Source organism: Drosophila yakuba, chromosome 3R (genome assembly GCF_016746365.2).
Source record: "Drosophila yakuba strain Tai18E2 chromosome 3R, Prin_Dyak_Tai18E2_2.1, whole genome shotgun sequence".
NCBI lineage: Eukaryota > Metazoa > Arthropoda > Insecta > Diptera > Drosophilidae > Drosophila > Drosophila yakuba.
The window spans coordinates 16538943-16554691 of NC_052530.2; the positions used below are offsets into that span (position 1 = coordinate 16538943).

The 15749-nt window shown below is 49.2% G+C and overlaps 4 protein-coding genes across 7 annotated transcripts in view; 3 read left to right on the forward strand and 1 right to left on the reverse strand.

Annotated features, from left to right (window-relative positions):
- LOC6537120 (atrial natriuretic peptide receptor 1) overlaps positions 1-2347 on the forward strand; it is a 43406-nt gene extending 41059 nt beyond the window's left edge. For all 4 annotated transcript variants that reach the window (XM_039376217.1, XM_039376218.1, XM_039376220.1 and 1 more), the window contains 2 exons: positions 6-189; positions 259-2347. In XM_039376217.1, the coding sequence (XP_039232151.1) occupies positions 6-189; positions 259-1870 (1796 nt within the window). In that variant the 3' untranslated portion in view covers positions 1871-2347. The remainder of the gene's footprint in view (positions 1-5; positions 190-258) is intronic.
- A 361-nt stretch (positions 2348-2708) lies between these two features.
- LOC6537123 (ATP-binding cassette sub-family B member 6) lies at positions 2709-6353 on the forward strand. Its single transcript, XM_002097648.3, has 6 exons — positions 2709-2869; positions 3260-3575; positions 3631-3830; positions 3894-4219; positions 4283-4687; positions 4751-6353. Exons 2-6 carry the CDS (start codon positions 3276-3278, stop codon positions 6130-6132), a joined length of 2613 nt encoding a protein of 870 aa, XP_002097684.1. The 5' UTR covers positions 2709-2869; positions 3260-3275; the 3' UTR covers positions 6133-6353.
- Positions 6354-6664: 311 nt separating this feature from the next.
- LOC6537124 lies at positions 6665-15749 on the forward strand. Its single transcript, XM_002097649.3, has 15 exons — positions 6665-6935; positions 7279-7478; positions 8135-8362; positions 8450-9422; positions 9499-9889; positions 9948-10167; positions 10225-10456; positions 10518-11020; positions 11152-11267; positions 11324-11450; positions 11504-11731; positions 14323-14466; positions 14532-14711; positions 14789-15387; positions 15449-15749. The coding sequence occupies exons 1-15, from the start codon at positions 6905-6907 to the stop codon at positions 15687-15689; spliced, it is 4413 nt and encodes a 1470-aa protein (XP_002097685.1). The 5' UTR covers positions 6665-6904; the 3' UTR covers positions 15690-15749.
- On the reverse strand, positions 11726-13613 carry LOC6537125 (arginine kinase). The gene is made up of 3 exons (XM_002097650.4): positions 13369-13613; positions 13056-13306; positions 11726-12991 (listed from the first exon to the last, which is right to left on the reverse strand). Exons 1-3 carry the CDS (start codon positions 13375-13377, stop codon positions 11878-11880), a joined length of 1374 nt encoding a protein of 457 aa, XP_002097686.1. The 5' UTR covers positions 13378-13613; the 3' UTR covers positions 11726-11877.

The window sequence follows — 15749 nt, forward strand, 5'->3', positions numbered from 1 at the left end:
CTCAGAAATCATCGAACTGGTTAAGGGATACAATCCTCATAGAATGCAGAAACCATTCCGTCCTGAACTGGAACCAAACGGTGATACCAAGGCGGACATCAACGGCATAATTCGTCGCTGCTGGGCAGAGGATCCTGCCGAGCGTCCCGACTTTAATACCCTGAAGTCAATGATACGCAGGTTTAATAAGTAAGTACTACTGACTCCAAAGCTATGGAATCCTTACAAACTGCTCCTACTTCTTTCATTCGCTTACAGAGACAACGAGACGGGAAACATTGTAGACAACCTGCTGAAGCGCATGGAACTGTACGCCAACAATCTGGAGGAACTGGTGGAGGAGCGCACCCAGGACTACCACGAGGAGAAGAAGAAGTGCGAGAAGCTGCTGTACCAATTGCTGCCGCAAAGCGTGGCCGCCCAGCTCATCAGCGGACAGCCGGTGGTGGCGGAGACCTTTGACCAGGTGACCATATACTTCAGTGACATCGTGGGCTTCACTGCCATCTCGGCGGAAAGCACGCCCATGCAGGTGGTGCAGTTCCTAAACGACCTGTACACCTGCTTCGATTCCATTGTGGAAAACTTTGATGTGTATAAAGTGGAGACCATTGGAGACGCTTACATGGTTGTGTCCGGACTGCCCATTCGAAATGGCAACCAGCACGCCCGGGAGATCGCCCGCCTGGCACTGGCCCTCCTGGAGGCGGTGCACAATTTCCGCATCCACCATCGTCCGGAGGATCGGTTGAAGCTAAGAATAGGCCTGCACACCGGAGCCTGTGTGGCCGGAGTGGTGGGTCTGAAGATGCCACGCTACTGCCTGTTTGGTGACACTGTGAACACTGCCTCCCGCATGGAGTCCAATGGCGAGGCGCTCAAGATCCACATAAGTGAAACCACTAAGGCGGCGCTGGACGAGTTCGGCACCTTTGTGACCACCCGGCGGGGCTTTGTGCCCATGAAGGGCAAAGGTGAGATGCTAACCTACTGGCTGGAGGGCGAGGTGCCCCGCCCCAACTCCCTGATCTCGCCCAGCAAGCTGATGCTCACGCGTCGCTCCTCACTGAAGCAGCCGCAGCGCAGCCAGTCGCATAATCTGCACAAGCAGTACTCCGAGCTAGTGGTGGCCTCGCCACCGCCTCAGTTACCGCCACCTGCGATAGCTCTGCCACCGCCACCGTCGCCGTCCAAGGATTCGCCCAATCTCCGCGTGAAACGCAAGATCAGCTCCAGTTCACCCAAACTGAATGGCGGCGGCTTTGACTACCACAAGACTGAGAACCACTATCTGGATACTGCGGCGGCGGCCCAGAGGAACTGCGACATCTACAGCAGCCGCAGCCTGCGGGACATGGAGGAGACCTCCGATAGCTGGGAGCTGGCACACTTCCGGCTGCCGCTGAGCGGAGCACTCAAGAGCCACAATCACCTCAATAACAACAATAGCCACGGCTATGTGCACTCGAATTCCAGCTCCAATCTTAGCGGTATCCTGCAACCACCGCCACTGGGTGTCCCACGGACCCGGCTGAAGCCCTCGCCCACGATCTCAACGCTGCTGACGAGCGCCAGGAGTGAGGCCAATGCCTCTCCAGGCCCAGAAACGGGCAGCATGGGCAGTGGGCAGCAGAGGATCAAGTTTGCTGAGGGGGACGAGACACCACTGCTGCCCACACCGCCGCCACTGTCTGCTCCTCCACCGATTCCACAAATGGTGGCCACCACTCCGCAACGGAGCGCCAGTGGCCAGAACATTCCGGCGGACAGCAGCCACTACGGTTTTCTGGTGAAGAGCTACAAGCCGCAGTGCCCACCAGTGGCGGGCAGTGCCGTCACCCAACCACTGCTGGCCAAGATCAACTCATAGCTGTATGGGGGGGAGTCGACTCCCTCTTCACTGTAATCATATGCATATTAAATGTACTTGTTTGTGATAATAAGTTAAACCCAAGTTGAACAAGTTAGTGGTTAGTCAATAGTCGACCGAATCAAATTCGAAATTCGTACGGGAAATCTTCTAAAATGTTTCCTAGCTTTTAATCGCCCCTTCCCTTTACTCATAAGTAGCGAATTTTATATGTAACCGAACCTAAAATCAAGACCTTAAATCAAAAACAAAATAAAACAGAAACACTAGATGTAACTAGAAATTTACTCCCAATCAATTTGTTTCTTGTGCTTTGAATATTCATTCTCTCCAAACTCAAAAAATTAGCTTAAAGTAGATATTACTTAAGGATAAGCGTAGACAATTTGTGAAAATTTCTTGAATGTAAAGTATTAGATGAACATTGAATATTTATTTTGAGAATTGACGAATAAAGAAATCCATATAATCAATAAACTGTATAATGAAATTGTGCTTTACTCAAAATGTGTCGAAAATCGGCTTGGAAGAACAAGGAATGGAGAAATAATTCAAATTCTGATAAGAGAGTGGTTTTAAAAATGCGCGCCAAGATGAAAATCAGGGATGGAAACTAGCGTGACCGTTGACAGATATATCTTTCTTACGTTGTGATAAGAGCAATAACGTTAAGCCTTTTAACGCATAAATTTGGTTTTGCGAAGAGATATTTTAGCAAACTCTTCTTAAATTGATCTAGAAAATCTAAAATGTTTCAGATAAAGCTATGATAAACAAATGAATTGAAACTCAACTGCTTCCAATGCACCATGCGCATGTGGTATTTTGCGGGCAAGCAGAAACAGCCACACTGACCCTTTGGCCAAGATTATTTATGTTGATCGTTGGTTTTGAGTGGGCCGGAGTTACCTGCAAGTTGTCCATTAGTTGAGTTATCACCTGTCACACTGCTGATTGCGGAGTTCCCTCGAGATCGCGACTTCCTACAGCGGGCAAGAGGTGAGTACAAGACCCAGCGGCTCATCGAGCATACGCAACATTGCATAATTTAGCATATCCAATGGGCTGGATGAATTGCAGTTTCCACGGCGCCCGATTTCCAGGGTATCACCTAGATCTCCTGTGTCTCCTGGTGCCGTGCTGAAAAGTCACCAAATTACATATACTTATCAAATCACAATTTGCACTCCGCTTACCTGGTGGGCAAAAAATAGTGATTTCCCTTTTGGGGGCGTCTGATAATTTGGGTGATTAATTGCGAAATTGCCGCCAGCCCATAAAACAAAGCAGTTGTGTTCACCGAGCTGTTACAGTCACAGCTCCACTTTATCTGGCACGTTTCTATCAGAGCTTATCGTTCCGCAATTGTTTTCCCACGTCGCCGCGCAGGAACCCGGACCACACCATGCTGTACTGCCCGCCCAACGTGACCCTCAGCGAGGTCTGGACGCAGCATGGCATATCGCATTGCTTCATGGACACCGTGGGACCGGCGGTATACGGCGGATTCCTGCTGCTCTTCGGCTGCATTCAATTACTGATGTACCGGAGGTATGCCACCCGGATAACGGATCCCACGCAAATCTCCAAGTCCCGGCTCTTTGCCCTGCAGCTCTTCCTTTTGCTCCTGCTCCCAGTTCTGGCTTTATTGCGGTTTCTGATGAACGCACGTATCTATCCAGATAGTGCGGTGTACGGGTATATGGTAAAAATGAGAATTAACATGGGTTGCCTATTACTGATGCCATTATTTTCTGCAGATCTTCTCCACTTCCGTTGTGTGCTTCTCTTACCCATTAAGCATCTGTTTGATACTCAAAGAGCGCTACTACCAGCTGCCCTCTATGCCCACTCGAGGTCACGGCCTTGTTCTATTGCTATTCTGGACATTGGCCTTCATCAACGAGTCGCTGGCCTTCATGAACTTGCGCCACGAGGATTGGTGGTTCAACCTAAAAACGTAAGTAATGCAAGCGACTACAAAGGAAAGGATAATCTATAGTACCATTTTAACTACCCACAGTAACAAGGATCAAATTGAGATGGGCTTGTTTGTCACCCGGTTCCTTTGCTCCCTGCTCATCTTCGTTTTGGGTCTGAAAGCTCCTGGCATCATGGCTCCGTACAATCCTCATCAGCGGCTGGACAATGATGCCGCCAACGAATCGCAGGGAAATGTGCAGACAGGATCTGCGTTCAGGAACGGGTGGCGCAAGCTGCGCACCGTCTTTCCGTACCTTTGGCCTAGGAAGAATATTGTCCTGCAGTTAGCCGTCATCGTTTGCATTATACTCCTGCTTGCCGGTCGAGTCATAAAGCTGTTTTTGCCGATTTATCGCAAGAAGTTGGGTAGGTCAAGAATTATGCACGCAGATCGTTAAGTAATTCATTGCTAATCTCCTGCTTCGACAGTTGACAGTCTTACCATTGCACCGATCGTCTTTCGCTGGGATTTTGTGCTGGTCTATGTGGCATTATCCTTTCTCCAGGGTGGCGGCACTGGCAGCATGGGATTGTTTAATAATCTTCGCACCTTCCTCTGGATACGGGTTCAACAGTACACGACCAGGGAGATCGAGATTGAGCTGTTCCGGCATCTCCACCAGCTCTCATTGAGATGGCACTTGCAACGCAAAACGGGAGAGGTGCTGCGTGTCATGGATCGCGGCACGGACTCCATCAACAACCTCCTCAACTATATTGTCTTTTCGATTGCACCCACCATTCTGGATCTACTCGTTGCAGTTGCATACTTTATATACGCCTTCAATTGGTGGTTTGGCCTAATCGTGTTCCTCACCATGTTCCTGTATATAGGTAAGTGAGAAAAGTAGTTATATTAATCCCAATCATATTTCAATCTATCCTTTAATTGTACAGCCTCTACCATTGCAATCACTGAATGGCGAACCAAGTACCAGAGGAGAATGAACCTGGCGGACAATGAGCAGCGTGCTCGCAGCGTGGATTCCCTTCTAAACTTCGAAACAGTCAAATACTACGGAGCGGAGAACTACGAGGTGGATTGCTATAGGGAGGCTATTCTCAAGTACCAAAAGGAAGAGTTTCTTTCAATGCTCACCCTTAACATGCTAAACACAGCCCAGAATATTATCCTTTGCCTGGGTTTACTGGCCGGATCGCTGCTCTGTGTATACTTGGTGGTTCACCATCAAACTCTCACCGTGGGCGACTTTGTGCTCTTCTCCACCTATCTGATGGAGCTGTACATGCCGCTGAACTGGTTCGGCACATATTACCGAGCCATACAGAAGAACTTCGTGGACATGGAGAACATGTTTGATTTGCTGAAAGAGGAGGAAGAGATCGTGGACGCGCCAGGCTGTTCGCCCCTTTTAACTGCTGGCGGTGGAATTGAGTTCTCAAACGTGACCTTTGGCTATTCACCTGAGAAGATAGTGCTGCGCAATGTGAGCTTCACAGTTCCCGCTGGTAAGACGGTGGCAATCGTTGGACCCTCTGGAGCCGGCAAGAGCACCATCATGCGGCTGCTTTTCCGCTTCTACGATGTGCAGACTGGAGCTATCCTGATTGACGGACAAAACATCAAGCTCGTGCAGCAGCAGAGTCTGCGAAAGGCCATTGGAGTGGTGCCCCAGGATACGGTTCTCTTTAACAACACCATCTTCTACAACATAGAATATGCCAAGTTGGGCGCTTCCGACGAAGCTGTCTATGAGGCTGCTCGCGCAGCCGACATTCACGAAAGGATACTCGGCTTTCCGGACAGTTATGAGACAAAGGTGGGCGAACGAGGTCTGCGGCTTAGTGGAGGTGAGAAACAACGAGTAGCCATCGCGAGAACGCTCCTTAAGGCGCCCATTATTGTGCTCCTGGATGAAGCCACCTCAGCATTGGACACCCACACGGAACGCAATATTCAGGCTGCTTTGGCAAGGGTCTGCGCAAACCGTACCACCATCATTGTCGCCCACCGGCTGTCCACCGTTATCCATGCGGACGAGATTCTGGTCCTGCAGCAGGGAACCATAGCGGAGCGTGGTCGGCACGAAGAGCTTGTCCTGCGCGAAGATGGCATCTACGCGGACATGTGGCAACAGCAACTCAAGAACCTAGATGCGGAACAGAGTGGTGGTTCAGACAACGGAGACGCTAGCGCAGAATCTGGACCGGAGAAACGCAGGGCAGGAGGAGCCGGACCAAGTGGTGCTGGACCAAGTGGTGCTGGAACGGGTGGTGCCCACTTCAGGGCGGGACATGCTCATGGGGGAGCACGCTAGCCTTAAGAGACATACAAAGTAGTTTCTGATATTCCTGATTCCATGTGATTTGTGGTGTATTGTTATACGTATGAGCAGTTCGTCAGAGTCTTAGTTCGTCTATAAGTAACCTTATACGCTACTCTTATACTAATAAATAACGTAGATTTTTATAGACAATCCGCAAGATTTGAAATAATTCAAAGTGTCTGGTACCAAATAAATAACGCAATATTGTGTAATTCTAAAGCTCTAGTCATTAACTTATTGACTCTTGGAAAAAAAAAGTCCTTGGGAATAGTTGTGGTAGTGTTAAAATTAGAAAAAATAGATTAGAAAATCCTTTAAACAACAGTGTCAAATTTGAGAATCTGTTTTCTGGTCCGTGACACATTGTTCAAGTGGACGCGGCAAAAATCTATTTATAGGACATTTCAAAAGAGTAGTCCCCAGAGATTGTAAGAGAAGCAAACCAAGCTGCTGTTCGCAGCAATGATTCTTATCAACGAAACCTCCAGCAAGGCCAACCATCCGGCTGTTGTGCCCGCACAGTTTGAGCTTGGATCGCAAACAGAGCAGACGTGTCGAGCTGTGGAATTATTCCGGGAATAAGACGCGTTGGCGATAAAGGAGGAAAAGCGTCGGCTATTTTGTAAAATCTGATAGTTCACTGTCGCGTTGATATATATTATATATAATATATATATATTGACTGATACTGTGCGCGAAGTGAAAAGCGTCGGGAAATCTGTGGAAAAGCGAGTGCCACGACCTCGGAAGGAAGTAGCAGGCCATGAGGCTACTCAAGTGCTCCGTGTTTGTGTGTACGTGAGATCAACCTAGTTGATAATCCCAACTGTATCAGAAACTAATAAAAGAAAATGACGTAATTATTCATTGACGAGGCGCGCATCAAAAAGAAACCTAGAAGCAACATTCATTAAAGCGTTTTGCGATCATTCAAATATGTATATATATATTATATATACACATGCACATTTAGTATATATAAGAAATTCAATTGATAATTGAAGAGTTTATTGCCCATCCGCGAGAATGCGACACAGAGATGGAGGGCGACGACGAAGACGAAGTCAAAGACGAGCGGATGGGAAGAGCATCCATCGAATTGAAGTTCAATTTCCCATTTATCTATCTATCCGGCAGATCTGTTCCTGATCTTCGACGCCGGCCATGCCTTCAGCATCATCGGCCTCAACAAACAGATGCTCTACGAGTACGAGGGCAATGTCCTGGTGGGTGCGAAGCCCCAGGACGAGGGCCACCAATCGCCACCCACCACCGGATGGATTGTGCGGGGCAAGCTGACGCTCCAGCGACAAAGCGAGCTGGTCTTGGCTGCGGCGGTGAGTTGTCTAGGATCAGTTCCAGTTTCAGAAATGCTTAGGAAATGTTTCAGCTGATCTCTGGCAATCTTAATTATATTTTTGTTTATACAAATCGATCGCCTTTATGTACTACACTTTTTGTATGTAACATACAGGAATTTGTGTATCAATTGGAAATCAGTGAAAAATCAAATCAATTTATTGATTTCATTATCAATTTATACGATCCAATCGCCGCATTCTACAGCCCCCACTCCCCATCTCCAGTGACTTCTTTTCAGTCTCCGCAGACGAAGAAGAATTCGCAGATGAATTAAAGACAATTTAACCTTTCACAGAGCGGGAGCGACTCTGGAAAAGATCGGAGCCGAGTCGCCACAATAAACTGAACTCTGTTGTGAACTTCTTTCTGCTCTTTCATTGAGCCCCCACAGATAATGCCATTCCCCTTCTCCTCCCTTCTGTTAATCAGCTCTGATTGTTTTGACTGAGAGCGACTCTCTAGGAGTAGCCTTCGCTTATCAGGGATCGGGAATCTGGGGACCTGCTTGCCAGATAAATGGCGGCGCGTCTTATCAGCCGGTTCAGTTGGGCTCGACCCTGGTCAATCGAAGATTACAGCATTATTGCAGGGCTTTCCCGGCTAATCATCTGCTCTGCTCTCTGCCCGACAGCTGGTCATAGACGATGTAACGCTGAACAACTCTGGCGAGAAGTTCCTGCAGAACAAGGAGATGTACCCGCCCTATAAGCCCTTCAAGATCGCCCTCACCGAGGACGGCGCCATCTCACATGTGGTCTTTAAGGAGGGCGACCCCATTTGGAGCATGAACTTCAAGCGGGCCATCGCATCGGTACTGCAGTTCCAGATGAAGTCCAGTGGGGCCTTCGTCGTGGATGAGGTAAGTATTACTCCACGAATTTGATTATATCGTATTCGTATTAAACCGTCATAATTTATACGATGATAATATTACTGTTACTGATAGCTGGGCATTCACGGCACCTGCCGCACAGAGTACTTTGTGTCCAACAGAACCAACTACATCTCCATCCGCAAAACGCCGGAGGTTAAGACCTGCAAGCCGTACTCGGAGGCGGTTCACACTACCCGCAGCAACGTGCCTCCCAATACGTGCGAATTCGATCACCAGAAGAGCGTGATCATTGGCAATGAGGCCATCTACGGGATGTCCCCCCACAACGAGACGGGCTACTACCTGAGTATGGCCCATGCCAAGGGCACAACCCTGATCCACACGTTCGAGTCCACGGGCGAAGCACAATTCATAAACTCGGAGTTGCTCCTTAACTTCCTCAACGAGACGCCTATCGACAATGCCATTGATATTGAAACCTCCATGGCGGCAGAGCCCTCTAACCTGGAACTGCAGCGACTGGATCCCAATGATCCCACTGGAGGACGAAGCCCGCAGCAGCAGGAGACCCTGATTGCCCAGGCGGGGACACTCCTAGACAGTCTGGCCGAAGCCCTAGAGACTACGGAATTCAAGTTCTCTGAACCCTACGACTCAACTCTTTCCGACGTGATTAAGCTGCTCAGCGAGATGGACTTTGATTCACTTACCAAGCTCTATCGGGAGGTGGACATTGGCACCTCCTATCGCCAGGAGACCATTCGCAACATCTTTCATGAAATCATTCCCCGCATTGGAACTAAAGCCTCCGTTTTCCTGACCCACCACCTCGTGCTAAACAAGTTGACTAAGCCGCAAATCGCTGTGCAATTGCTCATACCCATGCCGTTCCACATCTTTGAGCTCTCGGCGGAGTTGGTGCAAAAGTGCGAGGACTTCCTCAATATCGGACCCGATCGCCCGGATGTGCGGCAGGCCGCTATCCTTAGCTTTGCCACCCTCATCCATAATGTCTATGTGGCCAAGGGCATCGATAAGGATAAGTTCGAGGAGTACGTCCAGAAGTACTTTAATGCCTATCTCAGTAAGTGTTCTTCATAACGATGATAGTGATTGGATTTCTAGGACATTTTACTAGTGATTCCCGTTTGATTTTCCAGGCGATCGCGACTTCGACCAAAAAATGTTGTATCTGCAGGGTTTAAACAACTTGCAGCTGGGGAACGTGGCCAACTATCTGGAGCCCATTGTTCAGGACCCCAACGAGAACGAGGACCTGAAGTTCCAGGCCGCCTGGACGACCCTCGCACTGGCGGATCGGCGAGCGGAGCGCATATACGAGGTTTACTGGCCGATCTTTGAGTCCAGAAATGCCAGCCTGGAACTTCGTGTGGCAGCGGTTACCCTGCTCTTGATTTCCAACCCCACGGCCGCCCGGCTCATCAGCATCCATCGCATCATTCAGAGCGAGACGGACCCTCACATGATCAACTACTACCGGACGACGGTGACGAGCATTTCGGAGACAACGTATCCCTGCTACCAGCACCTGTAAGTCATCAGCCTGACTTACCACCATCCAAATATGTAAAATATCCTTTTTTCTCAGACGCCGTCTGCTGTCTTACATGCATCGCCATCTGCCCCAGAAGCCAGAGTCACGCTACTGGGTCACTGGTAACTACATCTTCGACTATCGCGACTCCAAGTTCGGCATCGGTGCCATGCTTCAGGCCTTCCTTGTGGGCGATCCAAAGTCGGACATGCCGGTGGTGGCCTTCTTCAAATTCGACACCGAAGCTCTAGGCAAATTCACAGGTCAACTGGCGGTAAGTACATCTTCCCAGGTTATCGGGAATCTAATAAATAATTACACCCTATTCCAGCTATACATTAAGGCACGTGGCTTGCCAGATACCATCCTGAACAAGATGCAATCGCGAAATGGCAGCGATCCGTTCACCTTTAAGAGCATCAAGGCGCTACTGGCCATGCTGCAGGCTCCGATCATCAACTCCAAGGACCTGCACTTGGAGTTCATCATGCAAATGGAGGGTAAGACGGTGCTGTCGTACTATCTCAACCAGCGGATGTTCCGGCAGCTGACCTACGACAACAGTGAGTATATTAACCTCCTGACCATCAACCACCAAGTGCGAATCATACCCGTTTCTCGCAGTTCTGGAACGAATGCAGCAGATCATCCGGACGGACAGTCACATTAACATGCAGACGGTTCGTTGGCCCTTCATGAATCGCTACACGGTGCCCACGGTGCTGGGTACCTCCTCCGACGTCCTGCTGCAGACCACCGTTCTCACCTCGCTGCGTGGCAACATCACCGAGCAGCGCAACTCGCCAATAACCAAGCACACACTCGAGATCGATGCTCGGTACTCCTCATACGCCTCGGTGCGCAGTCGCAGCTACAATCCGTTCCTGAACCTCGACCACGAGATCAACCGGGAGCAGGGCTTCCTCATCTACATCCCCTTCAGCAGCGAACTGCATCTCAACGAGAGTGGCAGTAAGTGCAGGCGCTACTCCTTCTCCCGGCCCCAGAACTTGACCAGCGGCCTGTCCTTCAAATCGCGGGCGGTGACCAAGACCAGAGGTTTGATCACCAAGACTGCGGCGGCGCCCTTCGAGGAGATCATGGTCCCTGAGGGTCGAAACGATGTGGTAAGTGCTTTGATGAGGATGAGAAATGTACTAACGGAACAAATTAAATTTAAAAGCTCTTGGAAAAATTTATTACTTTTAACACATCAAAATGAGTAAAATGAAGAATAATAATAAAGTCTAGCTCCTAGGTTCAACTATTTAGCTACCCAATGCCGGACTTGGGCGTCCGACTGAGCATGACCACCAATCTGAACGAGCTAATCAAGTACAGGGGCATGCTGCTGAAGTCTGAGTTCACAGAAAAGTAATTTTCGTATCTAAAAAACCCCCTTCCTGTTAAGCTAATCATTGCCATTCCAGTGGGTTCTCCGGCAACATGGTGGTCACCGCTTTGATGTATATCTTCGGCTTTACCCAGCTTAGTTCCATACACCTGGGACATGACCGCAACTTTACGATGCTTATGTACAACGAAAAGACCACCAGAGTGAGAAATAAAATTCAATTTAATATTTTAAGTTTATACCCTATTTTGTCTAGATCGAGGGTAACTTTTGTGCCGAAGACGTGTTGAAGACGTCGGACCTCAAAGGCAAGCAGATTGGTCTCACACTGGAGCACACCGACCACATGGACGAAAATCATGCTGCGGATGCCCTCCATAGGTGGAACATTAGCCTGGACGTGCAGGCGTCAACCAAGTCCAATTGGTTTAAGCTGACCGGCCAAGTTCAGCGAAATTCAAAGGACGACGAGGACGACTGGAAGGTGAGTGATTCGTCAGTGACTAGGGGACAAATTTATTTAACCAAAGATACGTTTCTCCTGTTTCTCTACCGTCTGTCTGTGTTCGTGAGTACTGTGTAGTGATATTGATTGCTTCACAAGGTGTTTTAGTGTTCGCTGTTTAGTTTCTAACCCTCCTGTCCGGCTATTTCGAGCTCTTCCTCCGCGTTGATCAGGGCCACAACGCCATCCTGCACAGTTTTGACCAGTTCGAACTCAGTGAAACCAAGTTTCCTCTTATTTGATATGTCCAAGACGCCATCTTCCACGGTGGCTAGCTCGCCGCCATCGGGGCCGCGTACCTGCAGCTGCAGCTCCTCGGCGAGGGCGATTAGGCGGTCGGGGTCCTTGCTGAGCAGCGGCAAACGGATATGCACCGAAGCCCGCAGGGTGGTGCCCAAATTGGTGGGACAGGCCGTAAGGTTTCCGTAACGCGGATGCCGCGCAAAGGCCAGCGTCTTCTCCAGCTCTGTTAAGCCGTTGACAAGACGATTGTAGACATCGCCCAAGTCACCGCACTGTGCCATGGACATAATGTGCACATGGTCCTGACGATTCACCCAGATTAGGAAGGTCTCGGCGGGATTGTGGTAGACACCACGACCAGTTGGCCAGAAACGATAGCAGCCGGCTGTGGTCAGCTTCTCATCCCCTCGCTGAAATAATATATGTCTCTTGACCATCTCAGCCTGACTCTCAGCATCGATGTCTGCCATCGTCAGATAGGAGCCAATCAGCTCGCCATCCATTGTCTCCGTTGCCGAACGCACCTTCTCCTCCACTTCTATGAACTGTTTCTCAGTCAGTTTGGGGAAGAAGGGCAGGCCCTCGATATTTCGTGCCAATCTAATGCGTGCAGATAGAATATATTTGCGCTCCGGATCCAAATTCTCGATCTCGTCCACATTGCCAAAGTCTGGGTCCTTTTGCAGCACATCGTTCTCGTTGTCCATCTGGCCATGATAGTCCTTTATGATCGGATCGAAGAGCTTGTTGAACACATCGTAGCTGTCTGCATCTGCCGCGAAAATGCCCACGGTCGAGTCGTGGTGCTCGAATCCAGACACGGCGCAATCGTATAGGTAGGCATCCACTGGCGCAGGGGTGGTGACCAGCATGTACTCCTCCAGCAATTCCGGAGTCAGGTATTTGCGCAGCAGCGAACTCACGTTCTCCTCATCATCAATGAGCGACTTGTAGCCCTCGGTGGTGAGCTCCTGGTACTCCTCCGGTGACTTCTTGCTGTTGTGTATAATTAAAATGTGAATCAAGAATCGACGGACAAGGTGCGACCTTAAGAACTCACATTTGTCCGCGTAGCCGTTCCAGCTCCTGCTCCAGCTTCGAGATGTGGGTCTTGGCCTCCTCGAGGTCGTTCTTCATTACATCGTACTGGGCATCGTCCGGGCAGCTCTCGCACATAAACTTGCGCACGAAGCGAATGGCATCCTCCGGCTTATTCTGCTCCTCGTACAGCTTAATCAATGCCTTGCTTAGGGCATCGATGACGCCGGCACGTTCCAAATACTTTCGATATTGGACACGTTTTGATTCGATCTGAAGAAGGAGCGGACGATCCCTTATAAACTAATGCACATTAAACTTCTTATATCACTTACCGAAGTCATTTTGCAGTTTGTCCGAGCGAGAATCAAGTAAACATAAATTTATAAACGCAACGCAGTTGAATGCTCCCGATGGCAGTACCGAAAAAAAAACGAGAGCACTTGGTCTGTTTTTCAGATTTTTAGCGCGTTCTTACAAACTAAAAGAAAATGTAATTTTTTCCCAAAAAATTTACGACAGGAGAAATTCGTCCGAACAGTAGCGTAACTGGATGCCTTCTACTGAGCTCCCTCAGAGTCGTATTGATCAAACGGGGCGACTTACGCCGCCAGGCCTGCTTCCCTCTAGTCCGGTTGCCAGACTCGGCTCTCGGCTCTCGGTCTCGATTCCGGGACGCAAACAACCCACGAATGTGGGCCAGCAATTGCGGCGACTGCCTGGCTGAGTGGTTGCAAGGATGTGTGGTGGGTGTGTGTGTGTAATAAAGTGGCACGCAGGCAGAGAAGGAAGGGTCCTGGTCCTGTACTACAGTTAGTCAGGATGTGTGTGTGTGTGGGTTCGCTAATCGTTGCTGCAGTTGTTGTGGCTCTGTTGTCTGTTGTTTCGTCATGGTAATGTGGCCCATGCCACTCGCCTGGAGCCCCAGCGAACAGCTGAACCCACATTTTCTTGTCTCTACGCTTGAGGACAGCAGTGTAACTACATAATGCCCACAGCGTGTTACGCCCGCCACCCAATAAGAGCACTTGACTTGTGCCGAGCCTAGCTGACTGATGACCTACTGGGTGTTTAAGCATGGAAACGCCGCGGTTAGGAAAATAGAAGCATCCATTACCCATAATAAGGTATTCCAAATGTCACAATTATCAAAAATCAATTCGTAACATGCGGAGTTAAATGTATCTTAGTTGACAGATTGTAGACCTAGCATAGTAGTATTCAAATAAACCGAGGGTATTGCACTTACCGATACAATTTATTGTCACTCATTTGCATATTTTCCTCAGGCCTGCACCAAGTTGACCTATGAACCGCTGGTGTTTACCAAGCGACCCCACACTCTGAATGGCGATGTGGTGTTCGGCCTGGCCACGGAGGAGAGCGAGTGCCCGGAGAAGGGTTCCACGGTGCAGTTCGCAGCTAGAGCTGGTGTAAGTGTAAACCCACGAGGCCACGAAGTGTATTCTCCCTTAACCTAATGTGTCCAACTCTGCAGCCCTCGGAGCATGCCCGTGCCTTCCTGCGCTCCGACAAGATCTCGCTGACGGACACCGACTTCTGTCCCAAGGAGGTGCTCAAGTTCTCGCCCATCCCCACATCCAAGTATTGCAAGCGCAGCAACTTTGAGAACTTCACCTCGATCACACAATACGACATGGACCTGAAGTTTAATAATGTAAGTAGCTCAGATATATAATTGCAGTAATTAATAAAAGTAATTTAAATTTCAAACTCACCTTTATTTTCTTTAAGATGCCCGCCTGGTTCGAGCTGTGGTCGAATCGACTAGACCACTTAGTGTCCGCCTTATCCGCCGACAAGGTGGACAGCCTGCATATGAGCCAGGAGATAAATATTTCAATGCAAGCTCCTCAGGACCAGTTTAGGTTGGCAGTAGAAGTCAACGGAGTGAAGTGGCGCTTCCATCAGATACCCTTCTTCTACAAACTGGACTCAAAGTTCGACGCTTCCCACGAGCTCACCTTCGACTCGGGTCTTAAGCGCTCCTGCTCTGTTATCAATGGCATGGTCAATACCTTCGACGATTACTTAATCAATCTCAGAGAGATTGCGGTGCGCCCCGATTGCCTAACTCTGCTGGTGGCTGACTGTTCGCCATTGCCCCAGATTGCTGTGTTTGTTACGCCTTCGCCTGCTCAAGGACTGACCAACAACTATGGATTACGAATCCATATCGGGCAAAACTACTTCGATTTCCGCGCCCGCACAGACAACACCAGCCTGCCGTCGGATGAACCGGTGCTCATATATCTCAACCAGGATCAAACACCGCACAACGTGCGCAAAAAGCCCTATCAATGGCCAATGGAGACTAGTGACTACGACTTCCGGTAAGAATGCTTTCCAGCTGTCACATGAACCCGAATAATATTAATATGAATACCCTTTCAGCGTGGAACTGAACGAGCAAAATATTTTAATTGTGGAGTGCACGCAGCTGTCATCCACCATCCAGTTCGATCTGTACAACATCCTGAACTTTGAGATATACGGCGTTTATAAGCACCAGATGTGTGGGCTGTGCAGCAAGCCCCTAAACCGCATGCAGAATTATACGATCTGCGAGCTGGAGGCAAGCACTCCAACTCCTGTGCCGCTGCAGAATTCCTCCGATGTAGTTGTAGTTGCATAAATATAATGTGTGAGTTTAATCTAAAATAAAAAAGAAGCCCCGAAAAGGGAGAACATGCAA